The sequence below is a fragment of the Culex quinquefasciatus genome, chromosome 3 (assembly GCF_015732765.1).
Source record: "Culex quinquefasciatus strain JHB chromosome 3, VPISU_Cqui_1.0_pri_paternal, whole genome shotgun sequence".
In the NCBI taxonomy this organism is placed as follows: Eukaryota; Metazoa; Arthropoda; class Insecta; order Diptera; family Culicidae; genus Culex; species Culex quinquefasciatus.
The window spans coordinates 31,923,975-31,947,926 of NC_051863.1; the positions used below are offsets into that span (position 1 = coordinate 31,923,975).

General features: G+C 39.7%; 3 protein-coding genes across 3 annotated transcripts; 1 reads left to right on the forward strand and 2 right to left on the reverse strand.

Moving 5' to 3' along the window:
• Positions 1-262: 262 nt before the first annotated feature.
• Positions 263-10,877, reverse strand: LOC6043255 (ras-related protein Rab-4B). Its single transcript, XM_001857939.2, has 3 exons — positions 10,610-10,877; positions 10,319-10,399; positions 263-1,567 (listed from the first exon to the last, which is right to left on the reverse strand). The coding sequence occupies exons 1-3, from the start codon at positions 10,623-10,625 to the stop codon at positions 981-983; spliced, it is 684 nt and encodes a 227-aa protein (XP_001857982.2). The 5' UTR covers positions 10,626-10,877; the 3' UTR covers positions 263-980.
• Positions 10,878-10,981: 104 nt separating this feature from the next.
• Positions 10,982-12,725, forward strand: LOC6043256 (DNA ligase 1). Its single transcript, XM_038259921.1, has 2 exons — positions 10,982-11,121; positions 11,185-12,725. The coding sequence occupies exons 1-2, from the start codon at positions 11,095-11,097 to the stop codon at positions 12,655-12,657; spliced, it is 1,500 nt and encodes a 499-aa protein (XP_038115849.1). The 5' UTR covers positions 10,982-11,094; the 3' UTR covers positions 12,658-12,725.
• On the reverse strand, positions 12,654-22,320 carry LOC6043257 (exocyst complex component 8). The gene is made up of 6 exons (XM_001857946.2): positions 22,178-22,320; positions 21,963-22,118; positions 21,575-21,908; positions 20,748-21,517; positions 12,982-13,511; positions 12,654-12,921 (listed from the first exon to the last, which is right to left on the reverse strand). Exons 1-6 carry the CDS (start codon positions 22,230-22,232, stop codon positions 12,745-12,747), a joined length of 2,022 nt encoding a protein of 673 aa, XP_001857988.1. The 5' UTR covers positions 22,233-22,320; the 3' UTR covers positions 12,654-12,744.
• Positions 22,321-23,952: the final 1,632 nt, after the last annotated feature.

Genomic DNA, 23,952 nt, shown 5'->3' on the forward strand with positions numbered 1-23,952 from the left:
TGGACCATTCGCGCAAGATAAGAACCTTCCGCCAAGTTCAGACAGGTTTCGAATGCTGCTGCGATGCGACCGGCAAGCGCCGAGATAAAGATTAAGGAACCACTCGAGAGAAGATCGTCGCGAAGAGAGGAGAGAAAAAATAACAGATGATCGCGCGAGCGCGTTTGTCACGCGAGGATCGTGTTGCGCGACAGCTTGTTTACACCTAGCCGCTGAAGAAATGGAATCGTTTCTTTCAATTCTATTGAAAAAGAATATTTAATTTTTTGCAGTCCGCAAGACAATTTTTACAATCTTTATTTGTCTAAACCATAAGTTGTGTTTTTTTTACAGAAGTTTATGTTGGTTGAAACAAATTTACTTGATCTCTGCTTAGCTTACATCAAACGTTTAACACTTTTTTTTAGTTTTTTCACTTTGTGCTGATACAAGAGCAGGTTTTAAAAGTTTTTTTTTCTTCTCTTCTATCGATTTCGGTTTTCGAAGACAAATAAATACTACTAAAAAAGAGGGAAAAGGTAAAAAATATGCTTTTGATTATGGTGTTTGTTGTGTAAAAGAATATTTATCATAAATGTGAATAAATCTAACTCAGAATCATAAACGATCACATGTTTGAGATTGTGGCGAACATTGTTGTTTTCCAGTGTGTTTTTTTTCTAATTCAGTTTTAGCAATTTTGTTTGCTTTCTTTTGCAGATCTCTCTAACGTAAGTAAAAAGGAATATAAAGTAGAATGGTTTGGAAAAAAATAAACGCTCAAACGACGACGAATGCGTGTCGACTCTTCCTCGAATCTGGTCGCGAATTAATTTTAAATAAATACCAAACACAAAAAAATACAGTCGTGTGCAATACAATCGTTTGTTGTATTTGTGTGACTCACCCCCCAATCACCAAGTTTTTTTTTTTTGCTTTTTGCTAAGTTTGTTGGTACGCCGAATAAAAACAGCAACAGATTCCAGAAGTCGCGACTCGCTCTAAGGACGACACCCCCCGGTACAATCCGGCGTTCGGCGTCTTCCGCTGCTCTGCGCTCGACCCCCAGCCAACCCGGTGCCACCCCCACCACCTCCTCCCCGCATCGACGTGTCCCCGTACTGGATGCCACTCCCAATCCGCTCCGGATCCAGCTCGCCCGTTTCAATCTTCGCCAAAATGGTCTTCGAGCACTTCAGGAACGCCTCCTCCACGTTCTCCCCCGTCCTGGCACTGGTCTCCAGAAAAATCAGCTCGTTTTCCTGCGCGAACGTGCTCGCCTCCAGGAACGTCACCTCGCGCTCCTCCTCCAGGTCCTTTTTGTTGCCCACCAGCAGGATGCAAATGTTCTGCGAGGCCAGCGTCCGGGCGTCGTTCAGCCAGTTCGACAGCACGTTGAAGCTGTCCCGCGAGGTGGAATCGTACACGAGCAGGGCGCCGGCCGCCCCACGGTAGTAGGACCGCGTGACCGACCGGAACCGTTCCTGGCCGGCCGTGTCCCAGATTTGCAGCTTGATCGATTTACCGCCGACGTTGACGATGCGCGAGCCAAACTCGACCCCGATCGTGTGCGAACTGTCCTCTTTGACTGCGTGCGCGCGGGGAAAAGGGTGGGAGAGAATTTAAAATAAATAAGCCCGGGGTGTGATTATTGTTTTAGCAAATCGAGTCGGTGGGTGGCTGGTTGGAATTGATCACCAAGTTATTTGCAACTAGAGCGACGCAATTGGAATTGGCTCAAATATACATGGAGAGACCTTGGTGCAAACATTTTGTACTATTTTTGTCTAGTATCACCTGAGTTGATCTAATTTCCTACAATTAAAGGCTCCAGGAAAAAAAACCGTATCGCATAAATCAGTGGTCCTCAGCCAGCTCAATCCCGCGGGTCATTTTAGCAATTTGCTCCAAATTCGCGGGCCGCATGAAAATATATTGTTCAAAATTCCTAAAAGTTGTAGAATTTGAGGAGCTTGAAAATTCAAATTTGTCTTCAAACTTTTTCATTTGATTTTTAGATGTAATAAATTATCATCCAATCAAAAAAATATACACTACAAAAAAAATATTCATATTTTTTTTATTTAAATTCCCTATTCGCAATTTTCAGTGTAAGAACGGGCCGTGACCGATCTTATGCCCCAGGTTCCCGACGGACACGCCCTGCCTTTAACACCTACATTTCACCCACGCTCTGAGTCAGTACGAGCAACACGCTAGAACACGCTTTGAGTGTTCGTGCCAGGCATCCGCACCTGTTCCGGTTACGCATTTAAATTCGTTCCGGAGCTGGTTACATTGCGTAGGGTTTGATCACGGGTATGAATCTTCAAGCAATTTCAATATGAAAAAAATACATTTCTTTTTAATTAAAAAAAACAAAAAAAAAATAAAAAAAAATCAAAAAACTAAAAGAAATAAAAAAAATATTAAATTAAAAAAAGTTAATAAAATTCAAAAAAAAATTAATCAAGTGCGGAGTAAAATTTAAAAAAAATCAAAATTTTCATAAATTTTTTCATCAACAAAAATTTAGAAAATTGAAAAAAATTAAAAAAAATTTAAAAAAAATTACAAAATCTAACAAAAGTTTTTAAAAATCATAAACAAAATCTAAAAAAAATTATTTTTAATTCAACAAAAATAAAAAAAAATATAAAAAAATAAAAAAAATGTAAAAAAAATATTCATTTTTTTAAATTGAAAAAAAAAATTAAAAAAAAATAAAACAAATTCAATTTTTTTTAAGTTTAAACATTAAATTTACGAGCCATGGTTGCAACACATTTTTCTTGCAAAAAAAAAAAGTTTTTGCGGTGCTGTACATTGGAGTTTCATAAAAAATCAAAATACTTTTAATCCAGCCCAAACATGCTAAATATGATTATAAATGCAGAAAAAAATGCGTTTCAGATTGTTTTAAGTTGATTTGACTTCTATTTTCATTAAATTTTGATGACATAAACTTTGAAAAATATTTGTAACGGCCTTAACAAAAATTTGAAAACATGAAAATAAAATAATAAAAAAATTAAAAAAAACAAAAATTTCGAAGAATAAAAAAATCTAAAAATAATCTTTCAAAAATCACAAAATTAAAAAAAAAATAAAAATAAAAAAAAAAACAAAAAAAATTAAAATATAAAAGATAATAACATATCGTTTAAATTGAAAAAATCAAAAAAAAATAAAAAATTATAAAAAAAATTCAAAAAACTAAATGAAATTTAAAAAAAAATCTATTTTTTTTAAATTAAAAAAAGTAAAAAATAAATAAAAAAATATCAAAAAATTAAAAAAAAATAAAAAATTTAAAAACAATTCAAAAATTTCAAATAAATTCTAAAATAAAAACAATTAGTCCGTTGCAATTTTTTTTATTTAAAAGTTTTAAAGAAAATTTAAAAATTATTTTAAAATTTTAAATTTCAATAGTTAAAATATTTTTAAATTAAAAAAAATAAAAATTAAAAAACTTCTATAATTCAAAAATTAATTTTCAAATTGATAGATTATTTCCAGAGTTTTTTTATTAGGTCCTATAAACATATCAAACACAATAGTTTATAGGACCTTTCATTAAAAGCACTAGATTTATCTGTTTCAATTTGTTGAAGATTTTTTTTTTAATTTGGACTCCTTTAGAATTATGGGTTTAAATATTGTTTCTATTTTTTTAAAGTTTTCGCAATTCGCAATTCGCAATTTTCAGTGTAAGAACGGGCCTTGACCGATCTTATGCACTAGGTTCCCGACGAACACGCACTGCCCTTACACCTACATCTCACCCTTGCTCTGAGTCAGTACGAGCAGCACGCTAGAACACGCTTTGAGTGTTCGTGCCAGGCATGCACACCTTCTTTTCCGGTTACGCAATTTAACTCGGCCGGGGGTGGTACATTACGTAGGGTTTGATGTAAGTTTAAGCGCCTAACCATTTATAGTGTGCCTATCAACTTTCATTAAAGCAAGTACTGTTTTATTTTTAGTTTGAAGTCAACAACTTATTGTTATTTACTGTGTATTGTTTTCTCCTGAAATCTTTCCTATTGTTGAGTCTGTTTATTTGTTGCTATTTCTTTTGTCGCGGTGTTTTGTTACAATTTTTGGTCCTAAGCATGTTATAAAAGTTTACCAAAAAGTACAATAGTAATATTTGTGTTAATTCTTTAACCTTTCCACAAATTGAGTAAGGGCTCAAACCTCACTTGTTTGAAAAAAGGGTGAAGATTGAAAACAATTGACAGTAAAAGAGAATTTATTTTATAAAAATCAAGTATCAATAGTAAGAGAATGATGAGCGTATTTTGAAGAAATGAGAAGCTAGATGTATTAGATGTAAAATAAGACAATAGTTAATAAATATAGATACAAAACAAGCTTATAATGATAATTATAGGACAGATAAAGAATTATTCAAATAAATAAATTCGCAATAAAATCAAAAAAGATAAGGCGAATGATAAATAGACTTGATATTACTAGTACATTAAGGAAAAGTATATTTTTAAGGAAAAAAAAAAAAAAAAACAAAGTTTGTTACAGCAGTATAAATTGATAGAAAAGAATGAAAAAGCTTTGAGAGATAAGAGAATCAAAAGTTAGTAAAATTAAAATCAAATGTTGGATATTAAATAGAAGAATCAGTGAAGATTTGGGAATCAGAAGAGCAAAATAAAAATAGGAGATAGGTGGTAGCTGAGAATGAAGAGAAGAGAAACCCCGTTGTGCGATGTTTCAGGTACATCCACAGCAGTTGACTCAACATACTGCGAAACAAAACAATACCGTCTACAATCACAAATTACTTCCCTTTCCTACATTGTTGCGCCCCTTTCTTTTAGCCGTCTCGACTCAGACCCGCGGTGGTCAAAGGTTTACGAGTCGTTTCCACAGGCCACCAGCTAGGTCATCATGAAAACCAAGCCAACGTGGAGGTAAGAAAATAGGACACTTGCAAGGAACCAGAGCTATACTGTTCTGATCAAGATAATTCGGATGATCTAACAGAACTACGGATGTAGTTAGTTACGCTCCTTCCAGGATGTTCCTTACGTGGACGTCAACCGAAGAGCACGCAACAAGGTCAGTGCCATTGCATGCTCTTAGGTATCAATCCTTGGCCTGCTAAAAAAAAAAAATATTTTTAATTCAACAAAAATTAAAAAAATAAAAAAAATGTAAAAAAAAAATTCATTTTTTTAAATTGAAAAAAAATAAAAAAAACAAATTCAATTTTTTTTAAGTTTAAACATTAAATTTACGAGCCATGGTTGCAACATTTCAATGAACAAAGTTTTTAAAAATGCATTTTACATCTGCCCAGTTGTTTTGCAACCATTAGTTTCCAAAATAACTAAGTATTGACGAAACATTTTTTTTTTTGCAAAAAAAAAAGTTTTTGCGGTGCTGTACATTGGAGTTTCATAAAAAATCAAAATACTTTTAATCCAGCCCAAACATGCTAAATATGATTATAAATGCAGAAAAAATGCGTTTCAGATTGTTTTAAGTTGATTTGACTTCTATTTTCATTAAATTTTGATGACATAAACTTTGAAAAATATTTGCAACGGCCTTAGGCAAATCAGTTTATGTCACACGAAACCCCCCCCCCCCTTTCCCCCCCCCAACCCATTAAAACTTGGTCTGAATAATCAGGGGCAAAAAAATATTTTTTCGGAAAACTTCAAAATTTTAATGAAAATTAAAGTTTAATCAACTGAAACCAGTTAAAATGCATTTTCCCGCGTTTGTAATCATATTTAGCATGTTTGATCTCCTTTCAGAACATTTAAAATTTTCATGAAATATCAATGTACAGTCCCATGAAAAGTTTTTTTTACGAAAAACAAATTCCGTCAATACCTCGATATTTTCAAAACTAATGATTGAGAAGCAACTGTACGCCAGCAAAATGCACTTTAAAACACTTTTTTCATCGAAATGTTAAACCTAGGCTTATAATTTCAATTTTTATATTTTTTTATTTATACCCCCCCCCTTCCCCCCATTAGGGACATAAACTTCAAAAAATATTTGCAACGGCCTTAACAAAAATTTGAAAACATGAAAATAAAAAAAATCAAAAATTTGGAAGGATTACAAAAAGCTAAAAATAATCTTTCAAAAATCACAAAATAAAAAAAAAATGAAAAATAAAAATAAAACAAAAAAATTAAAAAAAGGACAGATAAAAAATTTTTTTTTTTTATAATAAAAAAATACATTTCTTTTTAATTAAAAAAATCAAAAAAGAATTAAAAAATTAAAAAAAATCAAAAAACTAAAAGAAATTTTAAAAAAATCTATTTTTTAAATTAAAAAAAGTGAATAAAATTCAAAAAAAAAGTAAAAAAAAGACAAAGAATTAAAAAAAAAATCAAAAAATGACAAAAAATTAAAAAAAAATCAAAAATTTCAAAGAAATTCAAAAATAAAAAAATTAGGCCGTTGCAATTTTTTTTAAGTTTATGTCCCTCGACTCTGGCCAAAGTCGAAATTTCCAGTTTTTGCTTTTTGGGTGTTTTTAATACGCCTGACTCAAGGCGGTTTAAAAAACACCCTAAAAGTAAAAACTGAAAAATTTGGTTTATGGATCCTTTTTTTAAAAAAAAAACTTCAGAATTTTATTTGCACCGAAACATTTTTTTGCGGTGCTGTACAAAAATTGAAAATATATTTTGATGGATCCCAGACATGTTAAACAGGATTTACAAAAGAAAAAGGAAAATGCGATTCAAATTGTTTTCCGTCAGTTAGACTACTATTTCCATTAAAATGTTAAAGTTTTTTGAGAAAAAAAAATGTTTTGCCCCCTGATTTATCAGACCGATTATAAGTAAGGGGAGGGGGGCGACATAAACTTTAAAAATGTTTGCAACTGCCTAAACATAATTTAAAAAAATAAAATTAATAAAAATAATTAAAAAAAAAAAATTTAAAACAATACAAATATTTTTACTTAATTAAAAAATTTAAAAAAACATAAAAATTGAAAAGTTTTAAAAATTATTTTAAAATTTTAAATGTCGAAAGTTAAAATATTTTTAAATTTAAAAAAATAAAAATTTAAAAACTTCTAAAATTCAAAAATTAATTTTCAAATTGATAGATTATTTCCAGAGTTTTTTTATTAGGTCCTATAAACATATCAAACACAATAGCTTATAGGACCTTTCATTAAAAGCACTAGATTTATCTGTTTCAATTTGTTGAAGATTTTTTTTAAATTTGGACTCCTTTTGAATTATGGGTTTAAATATTGTTTCTATTTTTTTTAAGTTTTTTAATTTATTGTTATATTAATTCATCAATGTCCATCGGAGTAAGCGGGATACACTAAATCAGGTCTGCCTAACGTCCGGCCCGCGACGGCTTTCTAAAATATTTCTATAACCGGCCCTTAAGGCTGTTCATGAAGTATTAAATAAATTAAATTATTGTCTGAATTAAAAAAATAAGCTTGAGATCAAATTTTAACATATTGCAAGAACATTCTTCATGTTTGAATTTAATTCTTATAATTTTTGTATTGATATTAATAAACTTTTAAAAATTGTGCAGGAAAACAAAAATATCCATTTCGTAAAATTGTTAAATTTATGAAAAAAAAACTTCTATTGTTATCATAAAATTTACAAAAAAAGACTAGATGTTATTTCTTTCAGTTTTGACTGTTTTTACTTCAATTTGAAGTTTTTTTTTTCTTTTTTTTTAAATAAATAAGTAAGCAAAACTAATGTATTTTTCCAAGACAACTTTTTAGTGATAAAGTTTTTTTAAAAAAAGCTTAAAAATCAAAATATTCATAATGAAAATAGATCGCTGGAAATATTGTTAAAATATTGAAAAATGTATCAAAAACTTGCAACAATTATTGAAATTTGAATGTTTTTTTTTTTATAAAAAAAATATATCAAGGTATTTAATTGCAATCGTCACAAACAATATCTATACAATTTTAAACAAGCAAAAATTAAAATAAGCAAATAAACAAATTTTTGAATGTTGTGTTTTTCATTTTTAAAATCAAGATATATGAATCATATTTGCAACACCAGTTCTTTTATGTATTTGCTTTAAAAAAAACTCAATCATAAGAAAATTGAAAAAAATTTGTTTACTTTTTCAACAATTATCAAATATTAATTCCGACCCGCCACTGCTTCAGAAAAATCAGATCTGGCCCGCAGGGCCAAAAGGTTGGGCACCCCTGCACTAAATGTTTACATGTCTAGACTTTTTGATTAGGGCCTACAAACAAACGTAAACGAGATTTGATTATAGAACGCAATCAGAAAAGTCAAGATTTTAATTTTTAAATATATATTTACTTCAATTTTATAAATTATTTTAAGCTCTAATTTTTGATGATTTTTTTATTTTTATATGTATCTTTTTCGAAAAAACATAATTTTTAATTTTGAAATTATTTTAATTTTGTTGGCTTTTTAATATTTTTAATTAAAAAAACAGTTTTTTTTAATTTTTAATATCTTTAAAAAAAAATATTTTTTTAAAATTCAAAAAAATTTTAAATTTGAATTTTAGATTCATGAATTTTTGAATTATCGAATTTCTGATTTTTTGAATTTTTGTTCATTTTTGCTCTCACCAACCACAGCCACGGTGCTAAAATACCGTTATAATAAAAAAAAAAGCAATCCGAGATTTTGGGGTCTATCGATTCCTTACACAATAGGGCACCTCTGTGCAAAAAATAAAAACATTCGCTGATGCAGTGTTCGAGACACAGCCCTTTTAAGATGTTACATCCGATTTTCAATAAGAAAACCAAAACAATCTATACAATTTTAGCATTTCAAAGAATACGCAATTCGAGATAATGATGTTTTTTTTGCTTCATATGACTGTCAAGTATCTCTGGGAAATGTTTCAGAAGGTTTGCTGATGTAGTTCTCGAGATACAGCCATTTTAAAATGTTATTTCCGTTATGTTATTGACAGTCATATGAAGCAAAATTCATCATTATCTCGAATTGTATATTCTTTGACATGCTAAAATTGTATAGATTGTTTTGCTTTTCTTATTAAAAATCGGATGTAACATCTTAAAAGGGCTGTGTCTCGAACACTGCATCAGCGAATGTTTTTATTTTTTGCACAGAGGTGCCCTATTGTGTAAGGAATCGATAGACCCCAAAATCTCGGATTGCTTTTTATTATAACGGTATTTTAGCACCGTGGCTGTGGGTGAGCAAAAATGAACAAAAATTCAAAAATCAGAAATTCGATAATTAAAAATTCATGAATCTAAAATTCAAATTTAAAATTTTTTTGAATTTTAAAATATTTTTTTTTAAAGATATTAAAAATTAAAAAAAACTGTTTTTTTAATTAAAAATATTAAAAAGCCAACAAAATTAAAATAATTTCATAATTAAAAATTATGTTTTTTCGAAAAAGATACATATAAAAATAAAAAAATCATCAAAAATTAGAGCTTAAAATAATTTATAAAATTGAAGTAAACTACATCAGCGATTTTTTTTTGTACAGAGGTGCCCTATGGTGTAACAGATCTTAGAGTATCAGTGAAACAAATAAACAGAAGATTGGTGGTAGCTGAAATGGAAAGAAGAGATACCCCGTTGAGCGATGTTTCGGGTACATCCACAGCAGTTGACTCAACATACTGCGAATCAAAACAATACCGTCTACAATCACAAATTACTTCCCTCTCCCACATTGACGCGCCTCTTTCTTCTAGCCGTCTCGGCTCTGACCCTCGCTGGTCAAAGGTTTACGAGCCACAGGCCACATGGTGACTAAACCAAGCCAACGTGGAGGTAAGAAAATAGGACACTTGCAAGGAAACAGAGCCATACTGTTTTGACCAAGCTGATCTAACGGCACTACGGATGCAGTTGGGTTCCTGGCATGTTTCAGTCGAAATTGGATTAGAATTTCCGTAATTCTAATTCCGTGAAAAGTTAGTCAATTAAGTTAGCTTGCGAACTCCAATAAGTGAATTTACGACAATCTAATAAAACTTGTTTCTAAAAATGAAGGTCGCGTCTTTGGTGGGACTGCTATTTTAAAAATATTAGTTAAAGCACATTTCTAAGAATATTACCCATCAACAGCGTGTGTGAACCCATTATCTGCAACCTTTCTTACTCGGGAATTCCCCCCACACACTTTCGAGCCCAAGAAACCTAGAATGCTTGATCGATAAGCGCTCAACTGTTTCGAAAGCCTTTACGCTGTGGCGCTATTCCCTTGAACACCACCAACAACAGCAGCAGCAGCAGCAAATGCAACAATTGCGTCGTTCTAGTCACCTTTAAACGAGTCGATTTAGATTTCCTCTTACATTTATTCTCGATGAAGTGATGCAGCAGGCACGACTTTCCACTTCCAGCTCGGCCGATGATGAGAAACTTGAACAGATAATCTGTGCGGGAGGTTAAAAGAGAAAGAGCGGATGAGGCGCACGGCACGAGAAGGCAACAATAACAAAGAGGGGGGAAAGTGAGCGCCGATCTGCACGGGGGAGGAAAAGCGCAAGAGATCCCGTTGGAAGGTGAAAAACTTGCAAATGATTTTGGCTCCCCACTTTCCCCCCTGTTTCGCAGGCAGCGATCCCGTGTGCGGGGGGACTTACCGTACGACTCGGACATTTTGGATAGTTTTTCCTTCTGCTCAAGTTTGCAGGGGCCAGCTTTGCTGGGGGGCGAATCGGAAACGAAAACGTAAAACTGCGAGCGCCGAACAAACGCGGGGTTAAGTTCCAAACTATTTCGCGATATTCCGCATTAAATGCGTAGTGAAAACCTTTTTTCCTCTGCTTGCAAATTGAACCGTGGAGATAAAAGTGTAATGTTTTCAAAACTTTTGCTCTCCTTGCGCGGTGACGTTTGCCGTGGCGATGACAGCTTCGGAGTGACAGACGCAGAGGCGTGCGGTGAAAAGGCTTTTTGGTGGGGTCGCGCAGCGACGAAGGTGACGATTGGGTGACGTTCGGGAAATGTCATAACAAAGCTTGATCAAAACACAACGTGCATGCTTGGAGATTTTCAAGAAGTTGAGTGATTTTTCTGGTTTCTTTTCAATTTTTTTGCGAATTTGTTTTAACGGATTTAATGGAATATGGATACCGACAAGCTTAATCGAGAGGTGAATATCAAATTTGTCTTGCTAAATAGTTGATTTCCTTGTAACCACCGCATTTCCGACCAGCTCCAAATCTTCCGGAACCATGTGAAGATCGCCCGCGAGAACATCATCCACAAGCTGGTGCGGGACATCAAGTTCTGGAAGCAAAAGCAAGCCACTCACGCGGAGAACGTGCGCGCCTCCAAGAAGGTCCAATCGGCGGAACTCCTAATGAGTCACATTCGCGCCCAACACGCGTCGGAACTGGCCAAAGCGGTAATTCGGTTCAAACCAAAGAGCGCGGTCGGGGCGGAACTGACCGTGGAGAAGCGAGCGCTGTTAAGGTTTCACGAGAACAAGAAGCTGGCGCCGGAAGTGCAGGCGCTGATTCGGCGGTTCGGGTTGAACAGCAAGATGGAGCTGTTGGACAAGTTTTTGAAGAGTCGGGACCAGGTTAAGGTGAAGGAGGGCAAGAAACGGAAGGAGAAGCGGAAGAAGGTGCGGAAGGTTAAGGGGGAAGTTGCTGGAGAGCAAGAGTCTGAGGACCAGGGATTCTGCGAGCAGGAGGTAAAGGTTGCGGATAAGGATAACTCTGAAGAATCGAATGACGAAGATGATTCCGTTTCAAATGATTCTGAAAATGAGGAAGAGCAAGAAGACGTGGGTAAATTTGTCAGAACTCCTGCCAAACTGAAAAATGTTCAAAAGAAGGAACCAAAACCGAAGGATTCCGTTAAAAAGAAGGAACAAAAATCAAAGGATTCCACAAAGAAACCAGAACCGAAAAAGCGAAAGCTGTTGAAGGCACCGGAAGACGACGACGAGAAAGATAAAAGCGTTCAAATTCAGGACAGCTTCTTCGTAACGAGCAGTGGCCAGAGCTACGTCGCTACGGCGCCGGTTGTCGACAAGAAAGAGCAGGATCAGGAAGAGGAAGAGTACAGTTGGAAGCGAACCATCAAGAAGAAGGACATTCTGGGCAACAAGGAGGAACGACCCCAGAAGCGACCCCACCCCAAAGACCAGGACGAGTTGCACCCATCGTGGAAGGCAAAACAGCAGCAAAAGGGAATCAAACCCTTCCAGGGGCAGCGCAAACGGTTGGACGAGGGCGACAACCCAACGCCAGATCTTCATCCGTCCTGGGCGGCCAAGCAAAAGCAGCAGGGCATCAAACCGTTCTCCGGCAAGAAAACGACGTTCGATTCCGACAAGGCGGAACCCGCCGCTGCACCGGAAGACCTCCACCCCTCGTGGGCGGCCAAGCAGAAGCAAAAGGGCATCAAACCGTTTGCCGGCAAGAAGATTGTGTTCGATTCCGAGGCCCCGGCGGTTGAGGCCGCTCCGCGCGAGGAGTTGCACCCATCGTGGGCGGCGAAGCAGAAGCAGAAGGGAATTCAAGCTTTTCAGGGTAAGAAAACGGTGTTCGAGTCTTTAGCAGCGGCGCCGCCGCAGCAGCCAACTATCCCCAGTGACCTGCACCCGTCCTGGGCGGCCAAACAGCGCGAGAAGGGCATTCAGGCGTTTGCGGGTAAGAAAATTACGTTCGATGATTAAGGTGTAAGGCTAAGTTTAGTTCGTTCCTAAGTGCTAATGGAATAAATACAACTCTTTTCGTTGATCAACGCTACAATCTACACTCAATTAGAGAACGTCCGTTTTGTAAACGCTGCGCGGCTTGGGCTTCGGGGGTCCACGCAGCTGCAGCTGAAGCTCGGCCAGCAGGTCCGGTTTCTTGTCGGAGATCTTCTCGAAGCGCGCGATCGCAATCGGCAGCAGCACCTCGCTCATGTACGTTTTGTTCTTCGCCACAAAGTTGAGCTGAAAAAAAATCAACATTAAACAGAATTCGAGTCACCCCCGCCCAAAACAGTCTCTTACATCCACGTTCATGGCGGCGTGCGGCTTAATTGCGTGCTGCGCAAGAAACAGCTCCTTCAGCAGCAGCTCCGCGTCCGTCTTGAGCGAGTCGTACTTGGCCAGGTGGGCGCAACTCTCGGCCGTAGCCAAAAAGTGCCGACAAAAATTCACCGTCGTCTGGGTCAGATTGATCCACGTGTCCCCGGTGACCAGCGGCTGCATGTCCACCCCCACCCCCTCAAACTCCTTCAGCACGGCGCGCAGGTTCGTCTTGGTTTGCAGGTTGTACGGCTGCCAGACGTCCTCGGTGCGGCCGATCGAGTCCACCAGCCGGTACTTGGCCTCCTCGAGCAGCTGTTCGAGCGTGTTCCGCAGCAGACCCTCCATGTGGTAGGACAGATCGAGCCCGATGTCGGTCAGCTTGGAGCACGGCTCGCGGACGCCCTCGACCACTTTGGCGACCATCTCCAGCTGGGTGTCCTTGGTGAGGTAGTGCTTGATCAGCTGCGACGCAAAGTACTGCAGCTCCAGGTTGCACCAGACGATCAGCGCTGAAAGGAAGGCAAATTGTATGTGTGTCAATAAATTTTCAAGTTTTATGACGAAATGACGAAGAACCACACATTATTATTTGTTTTTAAACTAACGAATAGTTTTTGGACCTTGGAAAAAAGGTCAGATAAAAAATTTTCCATACAAATTTGGCAGCTGTCCATACAAAAACGATGTATGAAAATTCAAAAATCTGTATCTTTTGAAGAATTTTTTTGATCGATTTGGTGTCTTCGGCAAAGTTGTAGGTATGGATATAGACTACACTGAAAAAAATGATACACGGTAAAAATTTTGTTGGTGATTTTTAATTTCACTTTTTGCCACTTAAACTCGATTTGCAAAACAACACTATTTTAATTTTTTTTATATGTTTTAAGGAACATAAAATGCCAACTTTTCAGAAATTTCCAGGTTGGGCAAAAAATCTTTGACCGAGTTATGAATTTTTCAATCAATACTGATTATTTCAAAAAATCGAAATATTGGTCGCAAAAATTTTTCAACTCCATTTTCCGATGTAAAATCAAGTTTGCAATCAAAAAGTACTTGAGTGAAATTTTGATAAAGTGAACCTTTTTAAGTTAAAGCCATTTATAGGTAACTTTTTTTGAAAATAGTCGCAGTTTGTAATTTTTTTAAATTAGTGCACATGTTTGCCCACTTTTTAAAAACAATATTTTTGAAAAGCTGAGAAAATTTTCCATATTGTGCTTTTTTGAACTTTGTTGATACGACCTGGGTGCTGAATAGTGGTCCGCAAAACGGCCTCAATTTTGAACTGTCAAAGTGGAACCAATTTACTGTTCGCTAAAAGTAGAGAGTATTGTTATCGATCATTAAAAATTATATTTTTTTTTGCAAGAATGAAATTTTATTGCAGGCCAAGTGCGAATGATGCTGATGATACCTCTTCAGTTGACGCTCAGGCGAGGAACATCCTGGAAGGAGCGTCACTGACTACGTCCGTAGTCCTGTTAGATCATACTTGATCAAGACAGTATAGCTCTGGTTCCTTGCAAGTGTCCTATTTTCTTACCTCCACGTTGGCTTGGTTTTCATGATGACCTAGCTGGTGGCCTGTGGAAACGGATCGTAAACCTTTGACCACCGCGGGTCAGAGTAGAGACGGCTAGAAGAAAGGGGCGCGACAATGTGGGGAAGGGAAGTAATTTGTGATTGTAGACGGTATTGTTTTGATTCGCAGTATGTTGAGTCAACTGCTGTGGATGTACCTGAAACATCGCACAACGGGGTTTCTCTTATCTTCATTCTCAGCTACCACCTATCTTCTGTTTATTTTGTTTCACTGATTTTCTAACGCGGCTTCTGTTTACTATCCTCCATTTGATTTCGATTTTACTCATTTGATTCTCTTATTTCTCAACGCTTTTTCACTCTATTTTACCAATTGATGCTGCTGTAACATACTTTCTGCTTTCCCTTAATTTGGCAGCGATGTCAATTTTGTTTGTCATGCGCCTTTTCTTTATTTATCTATTTGAATAATTTTTCATCTGCCCTATAAATTGCCCTCAATACAATCTAAGCTTGTTTGTTACTTCTATTTATTAATTATTGTTAATTTCTTTATCTACTTCATAAATTACTATCTTTCTTTTACTATTGATTCTTCAAATAGTATATTTCTTTCACTGTCCATTGTTTTCAATCTTCACCCTTTTCTTCAAACAAATGAGGTTCGAGCCCTTACTCAATTTTTGGAGTGATCAAAGAATTCACACAAATATTACTATTGTACTTTTGAAAAACTTTTATAAAATGCTTAGGACCAAAATATTGTAACAAAACACCGCGACAGAAGAAAAAGCAACATATTAACACGACTCAACAATAGGGAAGATTTCAGGAGAAAACAATACACAGTAAATAACAATTAGTTTTTGAATATAAGCTAAAAATATAACAGTTTTTGCTTTAATGAAAGTTAAAAGGCACACTATAAATGGTTAGGCGCTTATACTTACATCAAACCCTACTTAATGTACCACCCCCGGCCGAGTTAAAATGCGTAACCGGAAAAGAAGGTGTGCATGCCTGGCACGAACACTCAAAGCGTGTTCTAGCGTGCTGCTCGTACTGACTCAGAGCAAGGGTGAGATGTAGGTGTAAGGGCAGTGCGTGTTCGTCGGGAACCTGGTGCATAAGATCGGTCAAGGCCCGTTCTTACACTGAAAATTGCGAATTGCGAAGAATGAAATTTTATTGGCTTTTGAGGACCTGGAGTTGAAGTCAAGAAATCTTTTATGAAAGTTGAAGGCGAGATTGTCATTTTTTATAATTATGAATGCAAGTTTTTTAGGGAGTCGATGCGGTTGTATCCATCCAGCAGCTGTCTTAATTGTTTGATTCCGTTTGAAAACATACTGATTTAGTGAAAATCTTCTCTGATTGTTGGAACAACTTCGCTAGAATTAGCGATGTTTTTTTGCTGGGCCGGGAAAAGTTGCAGAATTCCAAAATCAGCCAGCGAATTTATCTGCGACATCGCAGAATGACACTTCCGCAGAAGTTGTCACTGTAAAAAAGAAAAACCTCTTCTTACCGATCGAAACTTCAAAACACACACAATTTTCCAGCAAACTATACCATCAAAGAGTATTCATTATTATTTATTATTTCCCTTCTCTCTGATACCATACCATACCACTGATTATAAAACAGCTCATTTACCAGTAGAAAAAGTCATGCTTGTGCTTGAACAGCATCCTACTTTGTAGATGTAAACAAAAAGGGGTCATTCGAAAATTACGTTACGCACTCTCTCTATTCATCACCCAGGATACGATCCTTAGTTGCAGGGAAACTACCACAATTAAAAAATCTTAAAAAAATACAATTAAAATTCTTAAAAAAAGACCGATTTCGTAGAGAATTGCTCCTTTTGAATTGATTTGTTTATCTCAACTTTTGACTTTAAATTATTGTCATACTAAAATTCCAAGCCATGTTTTCTTCATTTGCCAATGTACATACATACCAATCATCATAGCGCACCAGGTACGCGTGCTGTAGCAAGAAGACGCTTCCATCTTTCTCGGTCTTGTGCTGCTACTCTCCAATTTCCCAGGTTACAGATCTTCCGGATATCACCATTCACTTGATCTCCCCACCGTGCGCGCGGTTTCCCTGCTCTTCTGCCTGTTCCGCCAGCTGGTTCAGCGCGGTCAAATAGCAGTCTGACAGGCTGGCTTTCTTCCATTCGAGCGACATGGCCGGCCCACCTGAGCCTCCCGATCTTCGCCTGGGTGGCGATGGTCGGTTCTTCAAGAAACGCGTGCAGTTCGTGGTTCATGCGTCGTCGCCACACTCCGTCAGACACCTGCACTCCACCGTAGATCGTTCGTAGCACCTTCCGTTCGAAAACTCCAAGGGCACGTTCGTCCTCCTGCCGCATCGTCCAGGTCTCGTGGCTATAGAGGACTACCGGTCTGATCAGTGTTCTGTACATCGTCAGCTTCGTGCGGCGTTGCACTCGATCCGAAGTGAGAGTTTTCCGTAATCCGAAGTAGGGGAAATTCTCGTATGTTTGGCAGGTTAAGCACTCGCTCCTAACTCCATCCAATTTGCTGATCTTCACTATTTAAACCACTAATTTTGCAACACTTTTGATAGATACTTGCTTGCTCACTTCTTATTGAGCTATTTATCACTCGATTTCAGTTGAAAACGCTTTTAATTAGCTTTAATTGAATGTCAAAGTTCTGACCTGCCAACATTAGAGGCACGCTGGAATTAGATGCTGTTCCCCTACGCATGATTCCCAGCAAAAATACGAGTCCGGATCTCTTTGCTGGTGTCGTTGTCGGCGGTTACCAGCGATCCCAAGTACACGAACTCGCTCACCTCCTCCAACTCATCACCATCCACAGTTAGAGGGGTGAGACTTGGGGGGCCGACATCCTTCGAACCCCTTCCTTTCATGTACTTCGTCTTCGTCGTATTCATGCCAAGTCCTACACGCCTTGCTTGTACCTTCAGTCGGGTGTAGACGTCCATCACCGTCTCCAGGTTTCTTGCCACAATGTCGATGTCATCGGCAAAAGCAAGCAACTGGTAGGACTTGTTCATAATCGTGCCACTCGTTTCGATGCCCGCCCTTCGAATAATGCCCTCAAGGACGATGTTGAACAGCGCACAGGATAAGCCATCACCTTGCCGCAGCCCTCGGCGTGATCCAAAGGGTTCCGCTAATTCCCCCGAAACACGCACGTGACACATCACACCATCCAAGGTAGCCTTGATCAGCCGAGTCAGTTTATCCGGGAATCCGTTCTCGTGCATAATCTGCCATAGCTGCTCGCGGTCGACTGTATCATAGGCCGCCTTGAAGTCGATGAAGATGTGATGTGTGGGCACGTTGTACTCACGACATTTCTCGAGGATCTGTCGGAGACAAAATATTTGGTCCGTGGTGGCGCGCGCGTCAGTGAAGCCCGCTTGGTAGGGCCCCACGAACCTCCTTGCGTGGGGTGACAGCTGACGGCAGAGGATCTGGGAGAGGATTTTGTAGGCCGCGTTGATAAGCGTAATGCCGCGGTAGTTGCCGCAGTCCAGCTTATCGCCCTTTTTGTAGATGGGGCACACGACACCATCCATCCATTCCTCCGGTAGCTTCTCCTCCTCCCAGATCTTGGAAATCACGCAGTGAAGCGCCCTCGCTAGTTTCTCTCCTCCATATTTGAAGAGCTCACCGGGTAACCGATCCTTTCCGGCAGCTCTGTTGTTCTTCAGCTTCCTGATCTCCCTCTTCACCGTCTCCAGATCAGGTGCTGGGAACTGTTCATCAGCTGCGGGCGCTCCAAGGTTGACTCCATCGCCGTCTCCGTTCGCTTCATCGCCGTTGAGATGCTCGTTGAAGTACTGCTTCCACCTGTCCAACACCTCGCTCTTGTTTACGATCAGGTTTCCACCACTGTCCCTGCACACGTCGGCTCGCGGCACGAAGCCTTTGCGGGACCGGTTCACCTTCTCGTAAAACTTCCGCGTTTCGTTTGCTCGGAATAGCTGCTCCATTTCTGCGCAATCCCGGTCTTCCTGCTAGCGCTTCTTAAGCTTGAAGACCGCGACCTGCCGATTCCGAGCCTGCCTGTATCGTTCCACGTTCCCTCTCGTCGCCTTGTGCAGCTTCTTGTCGTAAGCTGCTTTCTTCTCGGCGGTAATCTGTTGGCACTCGTCGTCGTACCAATCATTCCGACTGATTCGGATCGCACTACCCAGTGTGGCTTCCGCTGCACTGCCGATGGCTGAGCGAATACGGCTCCAACCATCTTCGAGCGAGGCTGCGCCAAGTTCCTCCTCACCTGGCAGATTCGCTTCCAGCTGCTGCGCGTAACTGTGGGCCACTTCCCCGTTCTGGAGACACGCGGTGTTGAACGGAGGGGCCCGCCGGCTTCGGCGTTGGTTGTACACCGTCGACAGCTTTGAGCGCATGTCAACTCCAACTAGGTAGTGGTCCGAGTCAATATTCGCACCGCGAAAGGTGCGCACGTGCGTTACGTCCGAGAAGAATCGGTCGTCGATCAGGACGTGGTCGATTTGCGTTTTCGTCCGTTGGTCAGGTGATGTCCAGGTGGCTTTGTGGATGTCCTTGCGAGGAAAGTAGGTGCTCCTGACCACCATTCCACGGGAGGCTGCGAAGTCGATGCAGCGTTGGCCGTTGTCGTTCGTGACCGCATGTAGACTTTCTGGGCCTATTGTCGGTCGAAACATTTCCTCCCTTCCGAACCGAGCGTTCATGTCCCCAATGATGATCTTTACATCCTGCCGCGGACAGCCGTCGTACACCTCCTCCAGCGTCGCGTAGAATGCTTCCTTCTCATCATCGGTCTTTTCTTCGTGGGGGCAGTGCACGTTGATGATGCTGTAGTTGAAGAAACGGCCTCTTATCCTCAACTTACACATCCGCTCGCTGATCGCCGTGAAGCCGAACACGCGATCCTGCATCTTGCCCCGCACGATAAAGCCGGTACCCAGCTTCTTGTCCTTGCCGCCGCTCAGATAAAACCGGGAATTGGTCTGCCGACCTGGCCAGTCGAGCACCTGCTCCTCCTCCAAGCACACCTCCTGCAGTGCCACAACATCGAAGTTGCGAGGTTGCAACTCATTCGCTAAGGCGAATTCGAAACCCAAGAAATTTAAAGACCTGCAGTTCCAAGAGCCGAGTCGCCAATCGGTGGTCTGCTTTTCTATGGGCTTCTACCGTTTGTTCCGGATTTCTAGCCTTCTTGCCATTCGCGATCCTCTTTTCGGTAGGCAGCCTTATCAGGGCTGCGCTACCTAGTCTCGGGGTGGAGAACCACCTAAGGGCTACCGCCGCATTTTGCCAATGTTGTAAAATGCATTATTAATCAATCCAGTTGCTTTGCAATAATTAGTTTTCAAAATATCTATGCCTTGAAGATTTTTTTTTAGCAAAAAGGAAACTTTGAAAACTATTTGAATTTTTTATGAAATTACGTAAACTTCAAGATTGCTATTCGATAAATTATCGTCGATAATATTATCGGTAATGGTTATCGTTATCGTCCCGACGATAACGAGTTTTTTGGACCTTTTCAAAAAAAAACTCCAGATCTATCGTTATCGATGACTCGGTTTTAAAATCATTCTAAAATCGAGTAATTCGACCATATTATGTTCAATTTTCAATGCTTTCACTAAGAATAATTTTTTTGAAAATCTAGTAAGTTTCAAAGTATAATTGTGTAATCAAAATTGCATTTAAGGGTTAAAATTTTATTTTTATCGAATTCCTTGGACAATTTTCAATAAAATGCAACCTGTAGAATGTCTTTTGCTCATACTGTTGTTTCAATGTTATGATTAAAAGAAACAAAATGTTTTCAAGAAAATCGTCAAAAAAGAGGGCGGTGCCAAAATTAGAGGGATGGTCCAATCAGCTCCAAACTTGGAATTTCTGATAACTATCGATAGATGAACGTTCCCTCCAAGTTTGGCCCAAATCGGTGAAGGTCGAGTGCAAAAGTGTAACCAATTGATTTGGAATGACCCACATCCAGTATTTAATTTCAAATCCTGTGTATTTTTAATCAAACCCAAAAATTATATTTCAAAGTTCGATCGAAATTTCTCGATGGTAGATCGTAATCTTACTATCGAGGAATCTCGATCGTGAGTCGAGAAATTACGACCAAAGTATTACGATCGAGTGCAATAATTACCACACTACCTAGCGTGTTACAAATCCTTACCACTCGTGCACGACGCCTTGCTGCTAAACGCCCTCAAAAACTCGCTCGAAACCTGCGCCACGTCGCAGAAGAACAGCTCCGAAACGGCCAGATTGTTCCGCCGTGCCTGTCGCTGCGAAGTGCGAATTGCGGTGCTGCAAACGCGCAGCAGAATCCCGCACGCCTCCCGTGCCTTTCCCATCTCGACCAGCAGTTTGAGGGGACGCCGGCTAGATCGAAGTGCCGCTTGCAGGCTGCGGCTCTGCGAACTGGACAGTTCCTGCATCAGCACGGACGAGAGGGTTGTTTTGAGGGTTTTGATTTTTTCGCCGATTTCGGCCGCGTTCGCGAAGCTGCTATCTCTGGCTAGGTGTTCTTCGCACTTTTGAACCAGGGTCAAACTGTCCTCGAAGTGGCGTTGGGCGATTTCCGCTTGGATTTCTTCCGGGGCTGAAGCGAGCCAGTCGGGAGCTTGTTTCTCCACGATGATGGACACGGAGGCTGAGGCGCTTGGAGATAGCATGTCCGAATCGACGGATTTCTGCTTGTCGAACTTGAGCGAGGTTGGTGGCTGCGGGGCGGGTCCTTTCTTGTGCTTCAGCTGGTGGAACTTGATCGCCACCTCGAACTTGTCGATCCACTCCAGCTTGGATGCCGAGTTGACGCACTGGAAGATGCGGGCGCCGTCGCTCGTGATGACGTTGATGGCGTTCTTGTTGACTCCGTCCAGGTCTTTGATGTTGATGACGGCGATCTTTTTGGTGTCGTACTCGGTGAGGAATTCGAGCTTTCTGGAAGAGTGAATTATCTGTGAGAATAATTCTCATTTCAATTGTGCAAAATCTTACTTATCATGCTTGACCTTGGCCAGCACAAGAACATCGTTAAACAGAAACAGGTGAATGCGACAGATCGGCCGATAATCGTTAGTGTCCAGCTCGATCAACCCACCCTCGTAGATGAACACCTTATCGTCCAGATTTCCCTTGTACCCAAGCAGCGATTCCTTGATCAGCTGAATCGCCTTCTTGTTTTGCTGCTCCTCGTTCACGTTCGGATCCACGCTCTGGTCCTCGATGATGTACTTCTGATCGTCCAGCATCGACTCGTCGCGCAGCGTCGACAGCAGGTTCCGCTGCTCAATCAGAATGTGCGACAACTGGTACATCTCGGACTCCAAATCTGCAAGAAATCTCATTGAGCTAAAATCCAACCAGGTTTCAAATGACATCATACGCGAAATTTCCTTGGCCGTCTCGATAAACTGCATGTAGTTCTCGTATACATGCTTCTTCAGCGTGGAGGACACCGTGTCGCTGTGGCTTTGGATCTTGGCCTTGGTTTGCTGCAGCTCCGGGCCGCCGACGCAGTCCTGAACAAGTTCCTTAACATCTGTCGAAAAAAAAAACAATGTAAAATCGCCAAAATTAAGCAATTTTAAAAATACTCACACTTTTCAGCGTTGAAGCTATCCTTCTCAAATACCGTGAGGGTAGATTCGGGCATTTTTCCGGTAGAAATTCCTCGTTAAAAAAGGAAAAACTTTCACGTAAATTTCAAACTGTTTATATTTTTGTGGGTGGTGAAAATCTGACAGCGAAGAAATTCGTCATCATCATCATCATCATTAATTTTCATTCTTTCGAGCTGTCAATCGAGCGTCACTGAAAAGGCTTTTCGTTTTGGTACACGCTAAAATAGAGTGCTACACTGAGCATAGAGTTATCTACGCGCGCATGTATTGCGTGTACGTACACGAAAAAGATTGAGGTTAAATTTTGTACCAGCCAGCAAAACAAATGGCGTGCTAGTGTGCGTGAGAGCGGCCTTAGATAACTCTATTGCACTGATAATCAACATTACACACTGTTCAGTTCACTTTTACACACTTGTATGGGATTTTTCAGTTCAAGTATGATTACACGAAAGTGTGTAATCATACTTGAACTGAAAAATCCCATACAAGTGTGTAAAAGTGAACTGAAAAAAGTGTAATGCTGTTTACCAGTGTGGCATTACATATTATTGGTGTTTCTGTTTAAGAATATGTGCCAAGAATAATAGGGTCCCAAAGCCTAGGGGGGTGACACTTCGGTTCCGCTGGGTCTGGCACCTTCATTTTGACCGCAGGGAACCGTTCGTCAATAACCCGACTTGGTACGTTGGACACCGGTAACATTTCGCCAGCCCGAAATGTCGTGAGAACCGCGAATTTCCGCCCAAAACCGAAAAAAAAATCAAACCATCCACATTAACGACCCCCGGGTCTTTTGTGGTCTCTATTGCAAGTTTCTGCTCGAACCTAGGAGTCCGAAGGCTTGAATGGGGAGAGCACCCAAACTTCTTTCTACTCCAAGGAACCTTCCACCCCAGTGTTTGAACTGACGACCTTTGGATTGCGAGTCCAACCGCCGCCAGCGATTCCACCGGAGTAGGCTTGGTTTGGTGTGTTGTTTGTACTTATGGCATGGAGACAACTCCTACACCTGGAATGACTTAACGGCCTAACAACCAAGGCCGGGACCGACATTTTACTTCCTCATCCGATGGAAGGTTGCAGCAGATGGGAATCGAACCCAGAATCATCCGCTTACAAAGCGGACAGCGTAACCATTCGGCCACGCACTGCCCAAAACCGACGTAAACGTTTTTCCGACGGCCACTCCATCAAATTAATTTTGATGAAACATAAACAGTCAAAATCACCACGAGTCTGACGTTACTAAACGTCAAATGTTACACTCTCAACAAAAGTACTCATATTTTGCAGAAAAGTTGGCTCGGAGCTCAAAAGCTCTGGCACCGCGCCAGACCCGCGCCGAAACCCTGAAGTGGCACACTCTTGGATCAAACCTATCTGCTTTGAAACGCGCGGTGGGAGACTCGAGAGCAAATTCGAGGGCAAACTAGGTGGGAATCAAATCGGGTAGCAAATTGTTGAACTCTCGACACTTTCGAAAATATTTCTAGAGTTTTTTAATAGGTCCTACACTGAAAGCCCGACCATGGTAATTTTAAGAACATTTGCTAAAAATGCTGCTTATTAAAATAACTGTGACATTTTGGTGAAAGAAAACGCAATAATGGTAGAATCTACCATGCTTCCACAAAATTGCATGGTATCAATTACGAATTCATTATCATTCTTTCCATATTGGAGGGTTGAAATTACCGTACCGCTCTCGACATAGTAAAACTGACTGCGTTAATCAGTTAATTCAAGCAC